The 21,307-nt window shown below is 44.3% G+C and overlaps 1 protein-coding gene across 1 annotated transcript in view; it reads right to left on the bottom strand.

Annotated features, from left to right (window-relative positions):
- LOC123369890 overlaps positions 1 to 19,989 on the bottom strand; it is a 33,020-nt gene extending 13,031 nt beyond the window's left edge. The window contains exons 1-7 of the mRNA XM_045015934.1: positions 19,743 to 19,989; positions 14,865 to 15,456; positions 12,803 to 12,914; positions 11,927 to 12,001; positions 6,955 to 7,055; positions 3,985 to 4,077; positions 2,784 to 2,916 (exon numbers count right to left, since the gene is read on the bottom strand). Of these exons, the coding sequence (XP_044871869.1) occupies positions 2,784 to 2,916; positions 3,985 to 4,077; positions 6,955 to 7,055; positions 11,927 to 12,001; positions 12,803 to 12,914; positions 14,865 to 15,456; positions 19,743 to 19,989 (1,353 nt within the window). The remainder of the gene's footprint in view (positions 1 to 2,783; positions 2,917 to 3,984; positions 4,078 to 6,954; positions 7,056 to 11,926; positions 12,002 to 12,802; positions 12,915 to 14,864; positions 15,457 to 19,742) is intronic.
- Positions 19,990 to 21,307: the final 1,318 nt, after the last annotated feature.

Genomic DNA, 21,307 nt, shown 5'->3' with positions numbered 1-21,307 from the left:
CCAAGAAGGCTAACGACATATTGGGCTGTATTAGTAGGAGCATTACCAGCAGATCGAGGGAAGTGATTATTCCTCTGTCTTTGGCACTGGTGAGGCCACATCTAGAGTATTGCATCCAGTTTTGGGCCCCGCACTACAGAAAGGATGTGGATGAAATGAGAGAGTCCAGTGGAGGGCACAGAAAATGATTAGGCGGCTGGGGCACATGACTTACGAGGAGAGGCTGAGGGAACTGGGCTTATTTAGTCTGCAGAAGAGAAGAGTCAGGAGGGATTTGATAGCAGCCTTCAACTACCTGAAGGGGGGTTCCAAAGTGGATGGAGCTAGGCTGTTCTCAGTGGTGGCAGATGACAGAACAAGAAGCAATGGTCTCAAGTTGCAGTGAGGGAGGTCTATGTTGGATCTTAGGATATTTCACTAGGCAGGTGGTCAAGCACTGGAATGGGTTACCTAGGGAGGTGGTGGAATTTCCATCCTTAGAGATTTTTAAGGCACGGCTTGACAAAGCCCTGGCTGAGATGATTTAGTTGGTGTTGGTCCTGCTTTGAGCAGGGGGTTGGACTAGATGACCTCCTGAGGTCTCTTCCAACCCTAATCTTCTATGATTCTATGACCTCTCAGTCCTCATCCTCAAAGGAAACCTGCACAACACTTTCAAAAGACGAGTCTGGGATCTTAAATTCATAAGACACTAGACACTAAAAATCATGGATTGAACAGAAACACTGCATTTATCGCTTACTAGACCAATCTGTAAACCACTAATAATGCCCCCTTCCCCCAGCTGCTTCCTTTCCTCTCTCTGAGTGGAGGGGTGTTAACGGGCCACCTTCACCTTCAATGGTCCTTTGAGATATGTGTTAACAATTAAACTAAACAATCTGTTCCATCTTGTATTTAGCTGTGACATTCACTCTGGGGGCTCATCTACACGTACAGCACTGCAGCTGTAGCACTTTAGTGAAGATGCTACTGCACTGATGGGACAGCTTCTCCTGTCAGCGCAGTTAATCCACCTCCATGAGAAGCAGTAGCTATGTTAACTGGAAAAGCTCTCCCGTCAGCATGGTGCTGTCTATACAGGGGTTAGGTCAGCATAACTATGTCGCTTTGGAGTATAGATTTTTCACACACCTGAGCAGGGGCGGCTCTAGCCATTTCACCTCCCCAAGCACGGCGGCACGCCGCGGGGGGGCGCTCTGCCGGTTGCTGGTCGTGTGGCTCCGGTGGACCTCCCGCAGGCATGCCTGCGGATGCACCACCGAACCCGCGGGACCAGCGGACCCTCCGCAGGGACGCCTGCGGGAGGTCCGCCGGAGCCACCTGCCGCCCTCCCGGGGATCGACAGAGCGCCCCCCGCGGCATGCCGCCCCAAGCACGCGCTTGGCGTGCTGGGGCCTGGAGCCGGCCCTGCACCTGAGCAACGTAGTTATACCAATGTAAGTTCAGGGGTGATGAAACAATTTGTATAGTGGGAGTGCTGAGAGCCATTGAACCAAACTGTAAACCCTGTATATGAGGGAAACCACTTCAAGCCAGGGGATGCTGCAGCATCCACCCCACACCGCCACGCACCCTTAGTTCCAGAGCCTATGTGTAAGTTTGTAGTGTTGACCTGGCCTGAAAAAGTTTCCCAGTCCAGAAAAAGAGCTCTGTGTAAGCTTGACATTTTGTCTCTCACCAACAGAAGCTGGTCCAAGAAAAGATATTACCTCATCCACATTGTCTCTCTGATATCCTGGGACCAGCATGGCTATAACAACACTTTATAAGACTGTGGAAGGCAGACAGCCTCTTAGTGGAGAGATAGCTATATCAGTGAGGCTATGCAGAATGTGCCCACACAGATTAGGATCACAGGAACTGTCAAACTGGATCAATCCTGTGGTTCATCTAGTCCAGCATCCTATTTCCAACAATAGTCAGCACTAGATGCTTCAGAGGAAGGTACAAGAACCCTGCAGCAGGTATATGTGAAATAATCTGCCCTCCATATTAAGTGTCATCCTGATCTCTAACAGTCAGAGACTGACTTAAGGCCTGAAGCATGAGGTTTAAAATCCCTTCCCAGATTTTGTTTCCGTTAGCTATTATAACTCTGGAAATATCTTGATCTCCAGATAAGTATCCAAGTGCTTTTTGAATCTTGCTAAATTCTTGGCTTTAATGACTTACTGTGGCAATGAGTTCCACAGTCTAATTGTGCACCATGTAGAAAAGTATTTCTTTTATCAGTTTTGAATTTGCCACCTTTCAGTGTCACCAAGTGTCCCCTCATTCTTGAGTTATGAGATATGGAGAACAGAAGCTCTTGATCTACCTTCTCTGTACCTAGGTTAACCAAGGGCGCACGCGCACGCGCGCACACACACACACACACACACACGGGCTTGGACAGCCATCTGATATGTTTGCAGTGGTCTTCATCTTTGTGAAGAAGTGAACAATACACCAAAGATAAATGGCATCACATTATTTAACTTTGTTCACTGAGAAATTCATAGCCAACAGAAATTAATATTTTTCGCTTCAGCTCTTGGGATTTGAATACAGGTGGGCAGCCATTGGTGCACCTTTAGTAATAGCAGAAAAGATTATGGCTCCAAAAGCGGAGTATTAGAATCCTGAATGATTAAATAGACAGAAGCTCCAAGGTACAGATCTAAAATATATCAATTCATCAGTCCTGCAGACAAAGTCATACATCATCCCCAGAATCAGAATAGGAACATCTGCCTGACAGCATGAAAACAGCATTAAATGTTAACATTGGTCTCAGATACCTTGACTTTAGAAGTAATTGCCTGCAGAAAAAGTTCTCTGCTCTGTTCTTCTGTACTGTCTATAAATTCCTTCACTTTAGCATCAGTGTCAGCACTAGCACTGTAGATGTATGTTAGCTTATGCCAAGCAGATCTGTCAAAAAAATACAAAACCAAAACCAAACGTCACATAGGGCCATATTTTCAGTCCATGGTCTCTTTTAAGGCCTGATCCAACTCCCACCTGAGTCAACAGGATTTTTTCAAATGGTTAAAGGTTGTTACATGCTTAACTGCATCACTGGATGAGGGCCTAAGTGGACAATCACTTGTGCATATATTACACAAACAAATGCCACTTGTACATGCAAATCAAACATCAATGGGTTTTGCAAATGCAAATTCTGTCATTTTCCCAAATGAGAGAACACAAAAAATAGCACACAAACAGGATTTGCACATGGAAGACAGTTTGCAGATAAATGGAGACTGGGTCAGGAATCCTTTGTACGTTTGGCACATAACAAATTCAAATTGAATAGCACTGTACACTAAAAAGGCCAACGCTTACAAGCAAAAAATGCAGACATATATAATCAGAGCATTCTTCAAATCTACATAATCATGCAAGTCCTAGGTTAATGTGTTCACAAATCAGAAATCATGATTTTTATTTTCTGGAAAAGATTACTGTGTAATTTTTATTTTCACATTTTAAAAGAACAATAGAAATATTTTCTACTCAGTGGAGCCAACATAAATCTTCAGTTTAGGATTCACAGTGTTAGCAACACATCATGGGACTCTTGCCTTCGCTGTAAGCAACATATTACAGCGCATATATGATGAAAGAAAAAATTACTTGTGCATGACTGACTCCAAAATTAAAGTAAACACTATGGCTATTTTGGGGGGTTAAGGTTTTTGGCTGACTCCAGCAGATCCCCAGGTAATCTTGCACAGAAAAACCACCTGTCACAAGCACTACTGAATTGAGCATTTTGGTGTCTAGAACCTCCTCTCTGCTTTGTTGCTTCCTGTTCCTTTTAAGAAAAAGAGGTAAGATGTAGGGTTCACATAGGGCTTGATCCAGCAAAGCACTTAAGCTCTTGCTTAACTTTAAGCACTCAGGTAGTCTCATTGACTTCAATGGGAGCTAGATGAGACCCATAAAGCAGAAAATCCACTTCACTTCACATGTCAGGCTGGTCTGTTTTCTCACCTGAAAATGCAGCAGGTCTCAAGTATTTGCAAATTGCTGTAGGGCTCAGAAAAGGTGTCAAGTTGGAGAAGGCTTCTTCCTTCATGTTTATAGCTAGGTAAAACAAAGTAACAAAGACATGTTTAAATAGCAAGATCTGCCAACATTACAGAATCGGGTAGCCTGGCAGCAAGCAGACTAAATATTCCATTATTACTTTGATTCTTAGCGTGCACAGTTTTACTCTTCTAGATGCTTTCTAGAATAGGGAAAAGATCCTGTCCCTGCCCTCAGTAGCTGGGAGGGATAGGGAAGTGTTAAAGTAATAAGACTGCGAAGTTACTCAGCTTAGGCATGCGTCATTGTAATGGTTCTGGGGGGGTTGTGTGCTAATTTTTTAAAATACTTGCTCCTTGTAAGCGACAAAGCAAAAGGGACTTGCCCGAAACCTGGTGCGCTTCTAGAAGACTCAATGCGCATGAGTAATCAGTGAAATCTGGTCAGAGCTTGAGTCCCTAAAGGCCTTAGATTTATAGCATTGCCGGGCAACTCTTGAACGTAATTCCTTCCCTCTGTTAATTTAAAGGGACAGTGAACTTTAAAAGAAAAAAAAATCATACTCCTTTCAGAAAATATATTGCCTACAACTAGTAGTACAGGAGGGACTCTCTGCTGGATGGGATACAGTGAGAGACCCATACTGGAAAAAGAAGAGAAGGAAGGCACCAGAAAAAATGATAAGTCCCCATCCCTGTTATAGAGAATGGCAGGTGGGAATACAGAGACAGAGCACTCATCCTCCTCCAAGAAACAAGAGGAGGGACCAGAGCTCTGTCCTCTCAGCAGCTAGAAATGAGAAGAGAAATATGGGAGATTGTTGTTATGGAAAAATTAACCCACCAACTACATACCCAGCAAAATAGACATAGGACAATAAATACTTAGATATTTGGTTATCATTTATTCAGTATTCAGACAAAGCACTTTAGCCAGCAAAAGAAAGAGGAAAAAAAGCACACCTAAGACATAAAAAGACACCTGTCCAATTTTTTGAAATATTAACATTTGTTATAAATGTCTTGTTTGATAAATGTGTAATCAGAAGTGTCACTCAGTTTAATAAAACCACCAGAAACAACACACCCTGGGTAGTGTAAAGAGGGTCACTGTGCAGTGTGGTAAAAGCCTGTTAAATAGAGAGACCTGGTTATTATATTAATGTAGAATGTTTCTCTAAACAAAATCTCACTGTTGTACTGATTATTGTGTTGTCTCTGATACTTACATGGTAAGGATTTGTAGACCTATAGAAAGAAAGAAAGAAAGAAAGAAAGAAAGAAAGATACATACATACATACATACATACATACATACATACATACATGAGGGTGCAGTACTTTATTCAAGTGGGTAAGGGTTAGGAGGAGGTAATGTCCTCTGCTTTCAGTAACTAAGAGTGGGAAAAGAGTCTTCTCTCCGAACAGTTAGGAAAGAGAGTTTAAAAAAAAAAACCTTACTGGTAATTTAGTGAGAGCCTTATTCTGGGCCTGATCCCAAACCCATTAAAATCAATGAGAGTCTTTCCATTGACTTCAGCGGTCACCGGATGAGGCCCTCAGACCCCAGAATGTGCATGGTGCTGGTACATTACTGTTACACACACAGCACACCTGACCTGGTACAGTAACTCCTCACTTAAAGTCGTCCTGGTTAATGTTGTTTCGTTGTTACGTTGCTGATCAATTGGGGAACACACCCGTTTAAAGTTGCGCAATGCTCCCTTCTAACGTCGTTTGGCAGCCCCCTGCTTTGTCCACTGCTTGCAGGAAGAGCAGCCCGTTGCAGCTAGCTGGTCAGGGCTTGTAACCAGGGTGGACTGGCAGCCCCCGTATCAGCTCCCCGCTCCCCTAAGTTCCCTGTGCTGCAGCCGCCCAGCAGGCTAGCAATTGCAGGCTATCAATCGGCAGTTCGGCTGTCCCGCTCCTCACTGCCATGTGCTGCTCCTGTCCTCTGCCTTGGAGCTGCTCCCAGAGACTCCTGCTTGCTGTGCAGGAGGGGAAGAGGGGGCTAATTTCAGGGTGTCCCCTTCTCCCCTGCTCCTGCACCCCGCTTACCCCTTCTCCATATAGAGCAGAGAGGGGACACCAATGGAGAGAGACAGAGAGAGCTTGGGGCAGCAGCTGCTGTCTCAACTTTCTGATCCACTTAAAAAGACAATGCATTTAAGAGTGGGTCAACTTACTTAAAGGGGCAGTGTGCATCTCTCTCTCTCTTTCCCCACACACAAGGTGTGTGTCTCTGTCTGCTATGCTGTCTCCCCTCCCTCGTGTTCGTGCTGCCTTGCGTGAGAGGCTACATTAACAACAATGTGTTAACCGTTGAGGGCTCAGCTCAGTGCTAGTTCATCATTTAGCAGTAAGGCATTCCCTGAGAAATATCCCTACCTCTTCCACCCTCTAACTTCACCACCTCAACCAAGCTCCACAATCAGCATAGCTGTGAACAGTATGAAACTGTTTGTTTAAAACGTATACTGTGTGTATATCTATATAATATATAGTTTTTGTCTGGTGAAAAAAATTTCCCTGGAACCTAACTCCCCTTATTTACATTAATTCTTATGGGGAAATTGGATTCACTTAACATCGTTTCACTTAAAGTCGCATTTTTCAGGACCAAAACTACAACGTTAAGTGGGGGAGTTACTGTACGAACAGGGTGTGAAATGTCCTTTTCTATTGTTTCCGAGAATAAATGTTGACTCGAGTACTTAAGAAAACCAAATAAGTCCAGAGGAATAAAATCTCCAAGAAAGGTGATGAAACTTGAGTCTGGCAGCTTGATGAGAACTTGCTGTAAAATGGGAAAATAAATGGGGAATTGGGAAATAAAAATAGGTTCAGACAAACAAAAAGTCACCAATTAATCTGCTACCATTTCTTCTGTCTTTTACTGACGATGGGTCAGTGCAGAAAAAGATGGGCTTCTTACCTATGCAGAAAATGCAGAAGTTCTTCCAAACATACAGCTTCCACCTTGTCTTTTATGGTATCACTGATATGCTGGACTGCCTGTGCCCTCCCTGTTAATACCTGTCGATTTAAGTAATGATAGAACATTCTGAAATTATTCAAATGCCATTAGGTGCACATGATTTCTGACGCCTCCCTCACCTTTGAAAGTCCCTCCATCTTCTTAGGGAATGATTTAGTTCCTCGTTTTAAAAATCCTCATGTGAATAAAAATACTCCCTAGGGTCTAGATTTGGATACCGAGACTCACCATGAATAGTATCTTACTCCACAAATGCTTCTGCTGAAGTCGGTAGGACTTCCTGTGCAGTAAGGTGCCACTCAGTGCGAATAAGAGTGGAAGAATCTGGCCTCACGTTTGGGCATTACTAGTAATACTCAGCTGCGGGGCCCAATTCATACAATATTTGCCATCTTCATTTCTGAGGGGTTTGCCAATAACTTTAGCAGGACTTTGTATTTGAATAGATATGACTATATAGAGAAATGCCATCTTTGACCATAAAAAGATGCCTATATAAAAACATACAAAGACAGTATTCCTGGGGTGAGATGCTTATTCTACCAGACGGCAGCAAGGAATAGGTGGGCTCCGTTTCATGGCATAAGATAATAAATAGGGTCCTGGCAATTTGCTCATGCTAATTCCCCCTGACGCCACCTTACACTTTCAAATGGTAAGCCAAGCGGAGCACTTAGTTTCTTCCTGCCAGAAGGATGAAAATCAGTCTCTGTTTAGATTGACTTGAACAGGTGTTAACTTAACACTACTAGCTACTGTCTTGAAATGGAGCCTTGCGGTAGGAAAAGACCAGATGGAAAAAGGAGACAGTCAGAATAATATATTCTGTGTTCAGGCCATGATCTGCATAGTGTCAGAGAGACAAATGGTGACACACAGAGAGAATGGGATTTTCCATGCACTAGCCACAATAAATGTATCAGTTCAGCAAAAAAGAAGGAAGAAAACACACTCCCCTAATCTGAGCACGAGACATGTATTGTGAAAATATTGATGATCGGTTTCATCTTTAGTCATAAAGAAAACAGAATTGCAGAAGTACTATTTTCATGATCTTACACAATGTGTAATATTACATAGTAATATTATGCATCATCATCCTATCTATATACCTAAGTGCCCCAGTGAAGGATCAGGTCCCTGTTGTGCTAGGCACTGTACAAAACACAGAACAAAAAGAAAGTAAATAATATTTTCAGGATCTTACATTCATACAGCACTTTGCATTACAAAAAAACATCCCAAAGGCCTCTCCAAACAGCACCAACTACATACACCACTGAAATGCAGCCAGATCTAGTGGTTGTTAATCAGGGTACAGCAATCCTATGCATCAGTTTAAGACAGAGAGTGAAGAATGCTGTAGTGAGTTGACATGTACAGAATGGTAGCTGGGTAATCACATTCCACCTGAGTCAGGAACTTGACCAGGACATCAAGTCGAACAATAGTGTCTCTTGGGGAAAGTGGTACACAGCATTCAAAAGGCAGCCTTAGGCCTGCTCTACAGTTAAATTTTGCTGGCATTGTTACTTCAGTTAGGAGCATGGGAAAAAAAATCACACTTGTAGCTGACATAGCTATGCTGGCAAAAGCCTTAGTGCAGATGCAATCCTACTGGCAAAAAAAAAAAGTGCTTTTGCCAGTATGGCTTATTTCGTTTGGGGAACTGGTATAAAATATACTAGCAAAATAACTCTTTGGCCAGTATAAGCTGTGTCTCATTAGGAGGCTTTGCCAGTATAGATATTATAGACTAGGGGTCGGCAACCTTTCAGAAGTGCTGTGCCGAGTCTTCATTTATTCACTCTAATTTAAGGTTTTGCGTGCCAGTCATACATTTTAATGTTTTTAGAAGGTCTTTTTCTATAAGTCTATAATATATAACTAAACTATTATTGTCTGTAAAGTGCAAGGTTTTTAAATGTTTAAGAAACTTCACTTAAAATTCAATTAAAATGCAGAGCCCCCCGGACCGGTGGCCAGGACCTGAGCAGTGTGAGTGCCGCCGTGAAAATCAGCTCGCGTGCCGCCTTCGGCACGTGTGCCATAGGTTGCCTACCCCTGTTAGAGACAGTATAGATAGATATAGATAGCTAATCTAATATGCCTGTGTGCCATGTTAAAGACAACATTTTCCGCCTTGCCTTAACCAGGCCTGTGCATTCATTTGTGGCCACACTGGTTTGGACGGCTAAATACCTGATGGAGCCACAAAGCAAGTACTTAAACATCTGATCAAATTTCAGACATAATTTGTGCCTGAAGAGAAATTGAGGCCACCGTCTGAAGATTTGTGCCTAAATATTTATTTCATGTAGAGATGGGCCTGAATTGGAACCTCCAGTCTGAATCCACAATCAGATTTGGGAGACAAGGTTGATTTGAATAATTGGGTCTGAACCTTCCTATAAGCAGGTGGCTTTCTCACTGGCCCAGGGAAGAACCAGGATTATGCCATGCCCAGGGGCCTTGGCCAATCTGGGGGGCCCAGAAAAATCTGCCCCCACCAGGGCCCCAGAGGGTCTCTCTCCCAGCTGCAGAGCTTTTCCGATCTCAGGGCCCCAGCGGGGTGTGTGTGAAAGGAGCAAGCAAGCAGAGGGCAGGGCCTCAGGGGAAGAGGCCGAGTGGGGAAGGAACATGGGCAGGGCTGCGGGGGAAGGGGCGGAATGGGGTGGGGCCATGGATGGGGCTGCGGGCGAAAAGGGCGGAACAGGGGACGGGCTCCTGGCTCGGAGCTCCAGCAAGGGCCAAGAGCTCTGCCGTGGTCCCAGCTGGGGTTGAGAGCTCGACTCCAGCCAGGGCTGAGCTCTAAGCCAACCCCACCTCCCCGTGACCCGACCAAGCTCTCAGCTGCCCCCCCCACCCGGGGCCGCAGGGGGGCTGAGAGCAGCGAGCAGGGGATGGCCCCACCCAGCCTTGGCCAGAAGAGGCAGAGCAGAGGGCTAGCCTCCCCGAGGGGAAGTTTCACCCGCCGCCCGTGATCACGGCACACTTTCACAGACACAAACTCAGGAAGTTAACAAAACAAAGTGATTTCCCTGACCAAAGCAGACTGCAATCCCCAGAGGTGTTTCCCCTGCCTCTCCTTAAATCCCCTGCACAGTCATGCGACAGGCAGGCAGCTCTTAATCCTTTCTTGGATGTTTCACCCTGTCTCACTGCCCCTCTGGGACTGGTTCTGGATGCAGCCCCTGCTGGTGGAAATCTCATTAGAACACCTTGAGAGATTTCATAGATTCATAGAGTTTAAGGCCAGAAGGGACCATTAGCTCATCTAATCTGACTGTCTGTAGATCCCAGGCCAGTACATTTCACCCAGTTACCCCCCTGCACTGAGCCCAATAACTTGTCATTTCAGTCCCATCAAATCCAAACTCCAATGCTGTTATACTCAGTTAGATCTGCCAGCAGGCCAATTTGAGTATTTTATGACAAGAGGCAGGCCATTTGTGCAGAAGACTGACAAAAGAAAAGAAAAAAAACTTCAGCTCCCAATAAATAAAGACCTTGATTGGAACATAAGTGTTAGTGTTTCTATCTTTTAACAAGGTTTATAAATCAACATTACCACCTGCAGTGCTTAATTTGTAATGAAAGAGATGCCGGAGCTCAGCCCAGCACAAATTAAGCACTGGCTGGGAAGCCGAATAGCGGCAGCTGCTGGACAGGCACCCAGCTCTGAAGGCAGAGCCACCAGCAGCAGCAGTGGAGAAGTAAGGGTGATATGGTATGGTGTATATTGCCACCCTTACTTCTGCGCTGCTGCTGATGGCAGTGCTGCCTTTAGAGCTGGGCACCCGGCCAGCAGTCACTCTTCTCCAGCTGCTTAGACAGAGCTTAATTGGCAGGCCACACAGGAAACCTTGGCGGGCCAAATTTCAAAGGATCCTCAACTTGGCCTCTGTATGTGCCCATACAAATTTCCTTTATTAGCTATTTTTGCAAACTATCACTTGCACATTCCTAGGTCGGTTTGACATGATTTTTTTCTTGACAAATCCATGTGGACTATTACTTAGCAACTTATTGTCTTCTGGGTGTTTGCAAATTGATTGCTTGATTATTTGCTCCATTATCTTTCCTGGTACTGAAGTTAAGATGACTGGACTGTAATTCTCCAGGTTTTCCTAATTTCCCTTTTTTATAGATTGGCACTGCCTTTGCTCTTTTCCAGTCCTCTGGAATCTCTCCCATCTTTCATGAGTTTTCAAAGATAATCACTAATGGCTCCGTACCTCCTCAGTCAGCTCCCTGAATATTCTAGGATGCATTTCATCAGGCCCTGCCGACTTGAAGACAACTAACTTGTCTAAGTAATTTTGAACTTGTTCTTTCCCTGTTTTAGCCTCAGATCCTACCTCATTTTCACTGGCATTCACTACGGTAGATATCTAATCACTACTAACCTTTTTGGTGAAAACGGAAATAAAAAAGGCATTTAGCACTTCGGACATTTCCATGTTTTCTGTTATTATCTCTCCCCCTCCGCCCTGCATTGAGTAATGGGCCTATCCTGTCCTTGGTCATGTTAGGAAAATCTGGACCAATGCCTCTACACCACCACTGTAGACATATTAAAGTTTCATACGAACATGCATGCAGCACTTCAAGCATGAACCTGCCCACAATGAAGTTAATGGCAAAACTCCCACCGACTTCAGTGGGAGCAGGAGCAGGCTATTGCTGAAGATATAGAGAAACATGGGAAAGTTCATTATTTTTCTTTTATACAAAAGAGGAAAACCTCTGCTCTCAGTGACACAGCTATAGCTGAAGTCCATAGGATTGCAGGTGTGCAATACAAAAGACTTGAGCCTAGATCTGTAAAATTAGAGCATATTAGCAAATGCTGAGGATCTTGCATTTAATGACTTGCATGCTACAAAGAACATCAGCTGTGGTTTACCTGAATGATTGTAGTGTCTGTATAGGGTTTTTCCCCCGCAGTAACTGCTTGTCTGAGCACTTCTCTCACTTCCTTCTGAATATAACAAAGTTAAAATACAAACATTTACAATACGATCCAATTTGTAATCTGTTAGGCTTCCCTATCTCACCCTGCACCTGTGCATTTGAAGATCTTCTACCTTTGTGTTATGCTCATAGTCCAGTCCTGTTTAACCCAAGCAGACATCATGCAGCTGCCCTATGGGAAGCTGGCCAAGGACTTTTGGATACACCATAAACACAAAAACTGAAAACAAACCTGACACTGTAGAGAAAAAGTTCATTGCTTAAATGTGAACAGCAAAGGAATTTTTTTATATAAATTGGGCTTGTGCCTTTTTTTGCTTCTTTTGATGAACAGAGAAGACCTAACATTGTTTAGCATTTTTTATGTTTTTAGATTGTGGGCAGTTTTTTTGTTTGTTTGTTTGTTTGTTTTGCTTAGAAATATCAAGAATGCAATATCTGGCCATCCCTGGTTTTTGTGGGCAGACCTGGGCCCTTAACTTGATTGAAAGGATGAGAGTGCTGAATCTTTAACAAAGTATTAATTCATTATTACACAGTCGTTCAAACATTTTAACCAAAACCAAATAAACAGTCTGATGAAAAATCCTTCTCTCTCTTAGTAGCTAAACTTTCATGTTTAGCTATTCTGATGTTGCTAGTTCTCCAGTCACCATAGAGTCTTCCAGTCTAGAGAGTCGGGGAGTAGCCAGTTGGGCAGGAATATTTGACCTTTTCTGTGCATGAGCCAAAATAACAAGGAAATGTACTGTTAAAAAGAGAATAATTTGGGGCGACAACCAGGTTTACTAAAACTCCATGTTCTTACCTGGGTGACTGTGAGCAGCTTTTCCTCCACATTTGAAAAAATCCACTTGAGAACATATGCATCAGCTAAGAGCCTCTGCTGTGGAGTCCAGTGGGGCATCAGCAGCTTCTCACTGTCATTGCACACAGAAAACAAAATCGCAGTAAGAGCGGCAGCTTTCCAGTAGTTTTGTGGCTCTTCCAATCCCAGTACTGAGAGTCTGTGCTTGGCTATGGCCATATTTGTGACGTGTAGCTCACCTGGCTAATTGCATGCATAAAGCAGCATTCAGCTCTCATCTAAGGAACAACTGCGACTAGGTAAAATATTTTCTCGATCCTCCCCAGCCCCATCCTTTTTTGATTCTTCTCTTTTGGGCCCATTTTGTGGCCCCATTCTCCAATTACATCCTCCCCTTTCTGATTCCCTCTCTTCTGTCCCGCTGCCGGAGGGCTGGTTACAGCACCCCAATTCTTTGTCCGGCTCTTCCCTAACATGGTTAAAGTACCATCTGCTGGTTAAAGACAGATAGAGCACTATACAATCCAGCCACACCTCTTCCCTGTGCTCTGAGCCAGGGCTGCCGCAGGGCTAATGCAGGAGTCAACTGTGCTATCCCTAACAGCACTGGGAACTCCCCAACACCAGGGGAATTCCTAGGTGAGATGCAGGCGATTTCCAATCTATGTAGCACAAAGTGAGCAGAACAGGGAAGTCAATCTGCCCCATAATGCCTATTCTTTAGACTGTCTCTCTCGTCAGTTCTGGGTGAAGTTAGACAGAGCCCTAGATGGTCAGAGATTCAGCTATCACGATACCACTTATAAATTGGTAGGTATCTAGGGGCTTGTCTTCATATACAGCTGTCTTCATGTACAGTTGCGCTGCTGTAGCGCTTTAGTGAAGATGCTCCTACGCCGACATAGCACTGTCTACACGGGGGGTTAGGTCGGTATAACTACGTTGCTCAGGGATGTGGATTTTTTCACACCCTTGAGCGACGTAGTTATTCTGATATAGGTCTGTAGTGTAGACATGGCCTAGGTCTGGAAAGGAAATCCATTCACTAAGAACAAGCAAAATCAAACTCATAGAAAAGACATTGTTATGCAGGAAGCTGGGTGGCTCCCATGAAGTGTGTCTTTGGCCTATGGGCAGTGCTGGTAGGCTTGATAGCTGCCTTTCATTAGATTAAGCTAAATGAGGGAGCAGTTAAATGCCCCTTTCATGAGTAGAAGCCACCACCCAAAATAACAGACCAGCATGGCAAGGCTGGAGTAGGAGTTGAGCCATGTGGTCTAAGGAATTTTTCCTGGGGCCTGAATACAAATGCAAGGAGGTGGGGCATTGTCTGGTAGAGCTGAGCATGTCTGTGGCCTGGACTACACTGTGCGGCGGGGGGCGATGTAAGATACGCAACTTCAGCTATGGGAATAGTGTAGCTGAAGTCGACGTATCTTATTTCGATTACCTCCCGTCCTCACGGCATGGGATGGACAGCCGCAGCTCCCCCGTCGACTCCGCTACCGCCGCTCGCCCTGGTGGAGTTCCGGAGTCGACGGGAGCACGTTCGGAGATTGATATATCACGTCTAGATGAGACGCGATATATTGATCCCCAATAAATCGATCGCTACTCACCGATCCGGCGGGTAGCGTAGACATACCCTGTGAGCCAGAAGAAGTCAGAAGCAGACGGAAAGCAGCAAGAAATCCAAGGAGACAGTAAGAGAAGTGCTGGTAGTGAGACCATGAGAGAAAGCCAGAAGAGAGAGCTTTTGGGGCAGTGTGCTGACTGGAAAAGAGCTTGGAACTGTGAGCAAAGAAAATGCCTCCTGTTGTTTGGTTCCTACTGCGCTTATGGAAACAGGACTTTGTGTCCATTCTTTGTAAATAAACAGGATTGCACCAAAGAAATACCTATCATCAATTTCTCCTCCTAACCCACAAGGGCCTGAATATTGGCTAACCTTTCCCTTTATGTTCCTTCAGCATCACTGCCTTGAAGCTCAGGAAGGACCGTGCTCAGAACTAAGAGGGAAACTGAAAGGTATAAAGAAAAAGAGGAAATACGCGGAACATACCTTCTGTACATATTAAAGCCCCATTCATAAATGAGAAGACATTTGCTGAAGCTCATATCACCGTCTGTAAGTGTGGAAAGGTGAGAAGACAAACAGGCATTACAACATTTTGTATAGGTAGTGAGCAATCCTGCTTCTTTGAAGACATCTCTTTTACATCTCAGGTTGGGAAAAATTGTGGTTTCCAACTGACTCAGATGATCTTTTAATGCAGACTCGTCTGTGTTGCTAGCAGACACAAAGGAGGGAATCTGTGTTGCCATGCACTCCATTAGCAGTTTCTCCAGATCTTTATTCCAGTATTTTGGGCTCCAGGTTGAAACAGATTCCATGTCTTTGACACTGTCAAACCATTCTTTTTCTTTCTCTTTCTCCCACTTCAGTGATGCACCTACTGATTTCAGTGGCTCCAGTAACATACTATCATCTCCACTGATTTCTTCTTGCACAACTAACCACATTCTTTCTGCTACTTTTTTGTAAAGTGAGTCAATATTTATTTCACTCTTATGCTCAGATTGTTCCAGATCATAAATGTGATTACAAGCTTCAAGAAATTTTGCTTGATCTATCAATTCACAAATGGCTTTATCTGAAACAGTAAAAACATAACCAGAAGTTTATTGACTTATCTATAGACTTTTCGATGGCAATCATCATAGTAATTACTGAGCAACTCACAGATAATAAGAATGTTTTCTCATAACAGCCTTGTGAGGTAGGGTATCATTCCCATTTTACAGGTGGGTAGACTGAGGCCAGGTGCGGTTAAGTGAGTTTCCCACAGTCATCTATAGTTAGGCTTGGCAGAATTATATCTTTATATATATAAGTTTGACAAATAGTATTGATGGGTTTTTTTCAACACTTTTCAACACTGTTATCCATTTACATTTTCACAGTTGCACAAAATTATGGGGTTTAATCTTTTTAAAAAATTTTTATTGATTTCAACTTTCTCAGTTCTGGGAAATGGAATGAGTCAGACAATAATTATTTAATGGCAGTAGATGCTGCAATTCAAAAAGTTTTATTCAATATCTTCATTAACGATCTGGAGGATGGTGTGGACTGCACCCTTAGCAAGTTTGCAGATGACACTAAACTGGGAGGAGTGGTTGATACACTGGAGGGTAGGGATAGGATACAGAGGGACCTAGACAAATTAGAGGATTGGGCCAAAAGAAATATGATGAGGTTCAACAAGGACAAGTGCAGAGTCCTGCACTTAGGACGGAAGAATCCCATGCACTGCTACAGACTAGGGACCGAATGGCTGGGCAGCAGTTCTGCAGAAAAGGACCTAGGGGTTACAGTGGACGAAAAGCTGAATATGAGTCAACAGTGTGCCCTTGTTGCCAAGAAGGCTAATGGCATTTTGGGTTGTATAAGTAGGGGCATTTCCAGCAGATCAAGGGATGTGATCATTCCCCTCTACTCAGCACTGGTGAGGCCTCATTTGGAGTACTGTGTCCAGTTTTGGGCCCCACACTACAAAAAGGATGTTGATAAATTGGAGAGAGTCCAGCAGAGGGCAACAAAAATGATTAGGGGGCTGGAGCACATGACTTATGAGGAGAGGCTGAGGGAACTGGGATTGTTTAGTCTGCAGAAGAGAAGAATGAGGGGGGATTTGAGAGCTGCTTTCAACTACCTGAAAGGGGGTTCCAAAGAGGATGGATCTAGACTGTTCTCAGTGGTAGAAGATGACAGAACACGGAGTAATGGTCTCAAGTTGCAGAGGGGGAGGTTTAGGTTGGATATTAGGAAAACCTTTTTCACTAGTAGGGTGGTGAAGAACTGGAATGGGTTACCTAGGGAGGTAGTGGAATCTCCTTCCTTAGAGGTTTTTAAGGTCAGGCTTGACAAAGCCCTGGCTGGGATGATTTAGTTGGGTTTGGTCCTGCTTTGAGCAGGGGGTTGGACTAGATGACCTCCTGAGGTCCCTTCCAACCCTGAGATTCTATGATTCTATGATTCTATGAAAGCTTTATAACCCTTAAAACACAATTGTCAACATCACAAGTCAAAATATACAAAGTGAATAGCCTTAAATCAAACTCTAATAAGTTCTCAAGCAGCAGTTTTCTTACTCTGCCTATCTGTAAATTTTTATTATTAGTGATGGAAATATTTTTTGTCAGTTACTGTGCACACAGGGAAAACAACGTTTGCTGACATTTACCAATAAAAATCTAATCTTCAAAACCTAGCTACAGCAGAGCCAGGAAGGGAACCTGGCTCTCATGGGCGCCAATGTTGAACAGGCTAGTGTGATTGGTGATTGGTCACACCCTGGAAACAAATTTCAAATACATCTGTGAAGAATGAGGGAGCTGTGTATTATTTCTATACATATCATGTGCACCTCAGTATACTTGTGCAGGGCTGGCTTTAGGCCAATTCAACCAATTCCCCTGAATTGGGCCCTGCACCTAAGAGGGCCCCACGCCCAAGCCCTGGTACAGCGTACCGGCAAGAGCCAGTGCGCTGTACCGGGGTGGCCTGGCTTCCCCAGGGGGCAATTTAAAGGGCCTGGGGGTCCCAGAAGGGGCTGGAGCCCCAGGCCCTTTAAATTGCCACCAGAGCCCCACTGCTGGAGCCCTGGGGGTAGGGCTGCAGGTCTCTGGGGGCTATTTAAAAAGTCCGGGGCTCCCTGCCTCTACCACCCTGGCCCTTTAAATAGCCACTGGAGCCCAGCCGCTTCGCCAGGGCTCCTGCGGCTATTTAAAGGGCCGGGACGGTAGAAGCAGGGGGGGCAGGGAGCAGCTGGGACCCACACATGTGCACACCACTAGGGTGACCAGACAGCAAGTGTGAAAAATCGGGACGGGAGTGGGAGGTAATAGGACCCTATATAAGAAAAAGACCCCAAAATTGGGACTGTCCCTATAAAATCGGGACATCTGGTCACCCTAGCACACCCCCAGGGAGTGGTGGGGACCCACACATGTGAAATGGAGCTCATTAATAATCGATCAACAGCATATATGATGCAATGTACATGATATATAATGTTATTGTTTATATAGTTATGGAAAGTAAATAATACATGGAAGAAATGAAGGGCTTTTTTTTACTTTTTTTTTTTTGTTAGTCATCCCTGCTGGGGCCCCGCCAAAAATGTTTGAACTGGGCCTTGCACTTCCTAAAGCGGACCCTGCTTGTGCCTGATTACATAGAGTGAAGGCAGAATCCAACAGGAAATGAAACAATGGCAAAGATAAGGTACATTCCATAGAATACAAAGCTCTCTAAGGAGACAAACAAGGAGCCATTGATTGGGGAACACTCAATACCTGGATCCAGCTACTATGGCAAGGTGCACTCTTCCCAGACCTAAACCGGGATCAAAGGGGATGCTAAAACCTTAAAGATGTTGGCCTAGGAAAGAAGGGAGTTGAGTGGGTTGTCATGATGGGGACAGACACACACATTGGGAGAGGGAGTCACAGAGCATGCTGCAGAATGCAGTGTCACTCTTCTGACCAGAGATGGGATTAACTGTGTTGAGTGGAGTTTATCAAAGTTTGCAAGGAAAGCTTAAGGTGTAGGCTAGGGGGAATATGCACACAGGCATTTTTGCTGGGTACCTTTGCTCTGCATGCTTTGTACCTTTGGGTGAATAACCAATGCTTTGTTTTGAAGAAGCTGTTTCTGTGTCTCTGCAAATCCATTTTGTCACAGGGTCCCAGAGGAAAAGGACCTACAAGTGCCAAACCCAGTTGGGTCTGTCAGGTTAGCCAGAGGGCTGCATCCTGAGATTTAGTGTAAGGGTGGTACAGCCACATGGTTCCAACCTTGGAAGTGGTTTAGGCAGCCAGGTCTGTCACCTGAGGGGTGCACTCGAGATGGATTAAGGGTGTGTCTACACTGCACACTAAGCCCGGGCACTGACTCAGGTTTGAGCCCAAGACCCCCTTCCATCCACACACAAATCAGTCTGACTCAGGTCAGCAATCACTTAGGACCAGAATCCTAGGACCTTGCTTGGGGATGGGTCAGAGCCTGAGACCCGCTGTGACTCAGGTCCAAGCCCTGTCATTTTGCAGCATGGACGCAGGTAAAGCTGCAGACCTGTGACAAAAGGTCTGCATAGTGCAGTATGGACGTGTTAGCAAGGCTGTGAAACCCAGGTTTACAATGCAGTTTGTGGACGTGCAAGCATGGGTTTGGAAACACCGAGTCTCCAAGCACAGGTCCCACAAACCTGAGCTTGAGGGCATTGTAGACACACCTTAAAAGGGGTCTAAAGCCCAGCTTGTCCTGTAACTGTGTCTATAACTTTACTGTTTGTCATTAGAGTCGGGATCTAGGAGGGCATTGCAGGAGGGGATTCACATAGGAAAATATTTCCCAGAATCCAGCTTCCTAGTTAAAAAGTGTGCTTTTAACTCTCTGATTCTTGCAACAATCACTAAATATCAATTGCCTGTGGCAACAGATTTCTTTGCTATCGACATTTAAGGACCCAGCACCTGCCAATAGATGTAGTGTGGAGAGGGAGCTATGTTGGCATAGGTTACCTACACATGCTCCCCTGCACATTACTGGAAGACTAGACCACCATATGAACACTCTTACAACCAAACTCTGCTTTGTATCACATATTTCTTACAAACTAACCCAAGGCGCTTTGCAGGGATGGATAATACAGTTGCAAAGTGAAATACAAATGAGCAACAGAACGGGGAGTAAAATCAAAAAACATAGGCAAGGAGAAATATACATTTCAGAAAGGATTTGAAACGAGAGGTGAATCCAGGAGGAGGAGAGAGATAGGAAGCCTATTCCAAATGGCAGGAGCTGATGAAAACAGTCTCCATGGTGAGAAGAAACAGAGGAGGCGGGTGGGGAGGACAGACTAGCAGAGAGTACCTGAGAGATACTGCCTCCCACCAGAATCTTTGTCCACAGGCTTCTCTTCAGCTTCCTCCTTCACAGAGGACAAATTCTTCAACAATTTGCTTGCCATATGTTTCACTCTCTCTGTCTTCTTTGATTTCTGTTCACCTTTCTCCTTTTGAGCCTCTTTGGGAAGCATTGATGTATTTTCACCAGAAGATGCTCTCTGCAGCTTGCTCCTTCGAAAGAATTGGCAGCAGGCACGCTTCATTTTCCTCATACTCCCAGCAAAAACCAAGTGTTTGCTATCAGGTTGGGAGGGCTAACTGGAAAATGTTGGCACCACGGTAACTCAATGTGATTTTACAGTCTCAGCCTTAAGAATTCCTTTCTGTGAGACGACGTCTGTCCCCGGATTCAGTATCAGTGCTACTTCCTGCTTTAACTGACTTCCAGACCACTCAACCAATTTCATATCACAGGTTAGTCCAGTAGTTTTTATAAGCTATCAGCTCTATTATGTAAATAATCCCCTGTAGCATTACAGCAGCAAACCTACATACATAACCTAACCACAAGTGCTGGAAGAAAGCCAATGGAATTTTCAGCAGTTTCTAAATGACTAAAATTCCCCTGGATGCTGCCAACTTATTTAGATTCAGAGTCCTCTCAGTCCAAGAGATTTTGTTGTTGGTAGTGTCCATGAATACACACAGCAGCTCTATACTGATGCACATGCCTTTCTACTGACTCTGTGTTATTTCTCAGCACCGAGATCATCCCTTATTTTACACCCAAATTTCCCTCCATCTTCAAGAAAATCAAATATTCTGCCCTTGAGTGTGCACACCCTAAAAGGACTGGCATTGGTTTTCATCATTCATTCATATGAGGTTCTTATGTGATGAGAGTGACCTGAACTCCGGGGGTACCCAACGGCTGCCTGGGCCTGCCCTCCAGCAGTTATACACAACCCAGCATTTTTAAATTAAGATAATGAAAATTTTAAAGTTATGGGGGCAACTATCCCCTTGGTTATCTACCAACAAGAGAACCAGCCCGCCTCTCTCATCCCTGTCTGTGTACAGTATCCTACATAATTAGGGCCTTTCTTTTCATATACGCAAGTACAGTAACTCCCATTGTTATTCCTGGGGATGTCTGTAAGTGTGGAAAGAGGAACAGACACATGAACATGTATTTTTAAATGTATCTATTGTATTACTAAAAGTCTATTGATCTATTGATATTTTACACCAGTTGAGGACCCAGTCCTGAATATTTAAAGGGCAAGGCAACTTGTGCCCCTATAAATGCTGATAATCCCCAACTTTCTTCCACGGCTAATATGACCCACTAGAGCAGAGCAAAGAATCTGGAATGAATAATTTTTTCAATTCATCAAATTTTGTCATTTATGTGGGTGTGTGTGTGTGTGTGTGTGTGTGTGTGTGTGTGTGTGTGTGTGTGTGTGTGTGTGTGTGTGTGTGTGAAATGTACATAAACAGACTGTGATTTTCTTGTAATTCAAGTAAATTCACTAATTGCATTTCTGCTAATAACTCTTGGGTTGCAGATAATTCACACATCATGAATGT

The sequence above is a fragment of the Mauremys mutica genome, chromosome 4 (assembly GCF_020497125.1).
Source record: "Mauremys mutica isolate MM-2020 ecotype Southern chromosome 4, ASM2049712v1, whole genome shotgun sequence".
Taxonomy (NCBI): domain Eukaryota; kingdom Metazoa; phylum Chordata; order Testudines; family Geoemydidae; genus Mauremys; species Mauremys mutica.
Note: the sequence above shows the minus strand (reverse complement) of the source record. Positions and strands in the feature narration are given on the sequence as shown.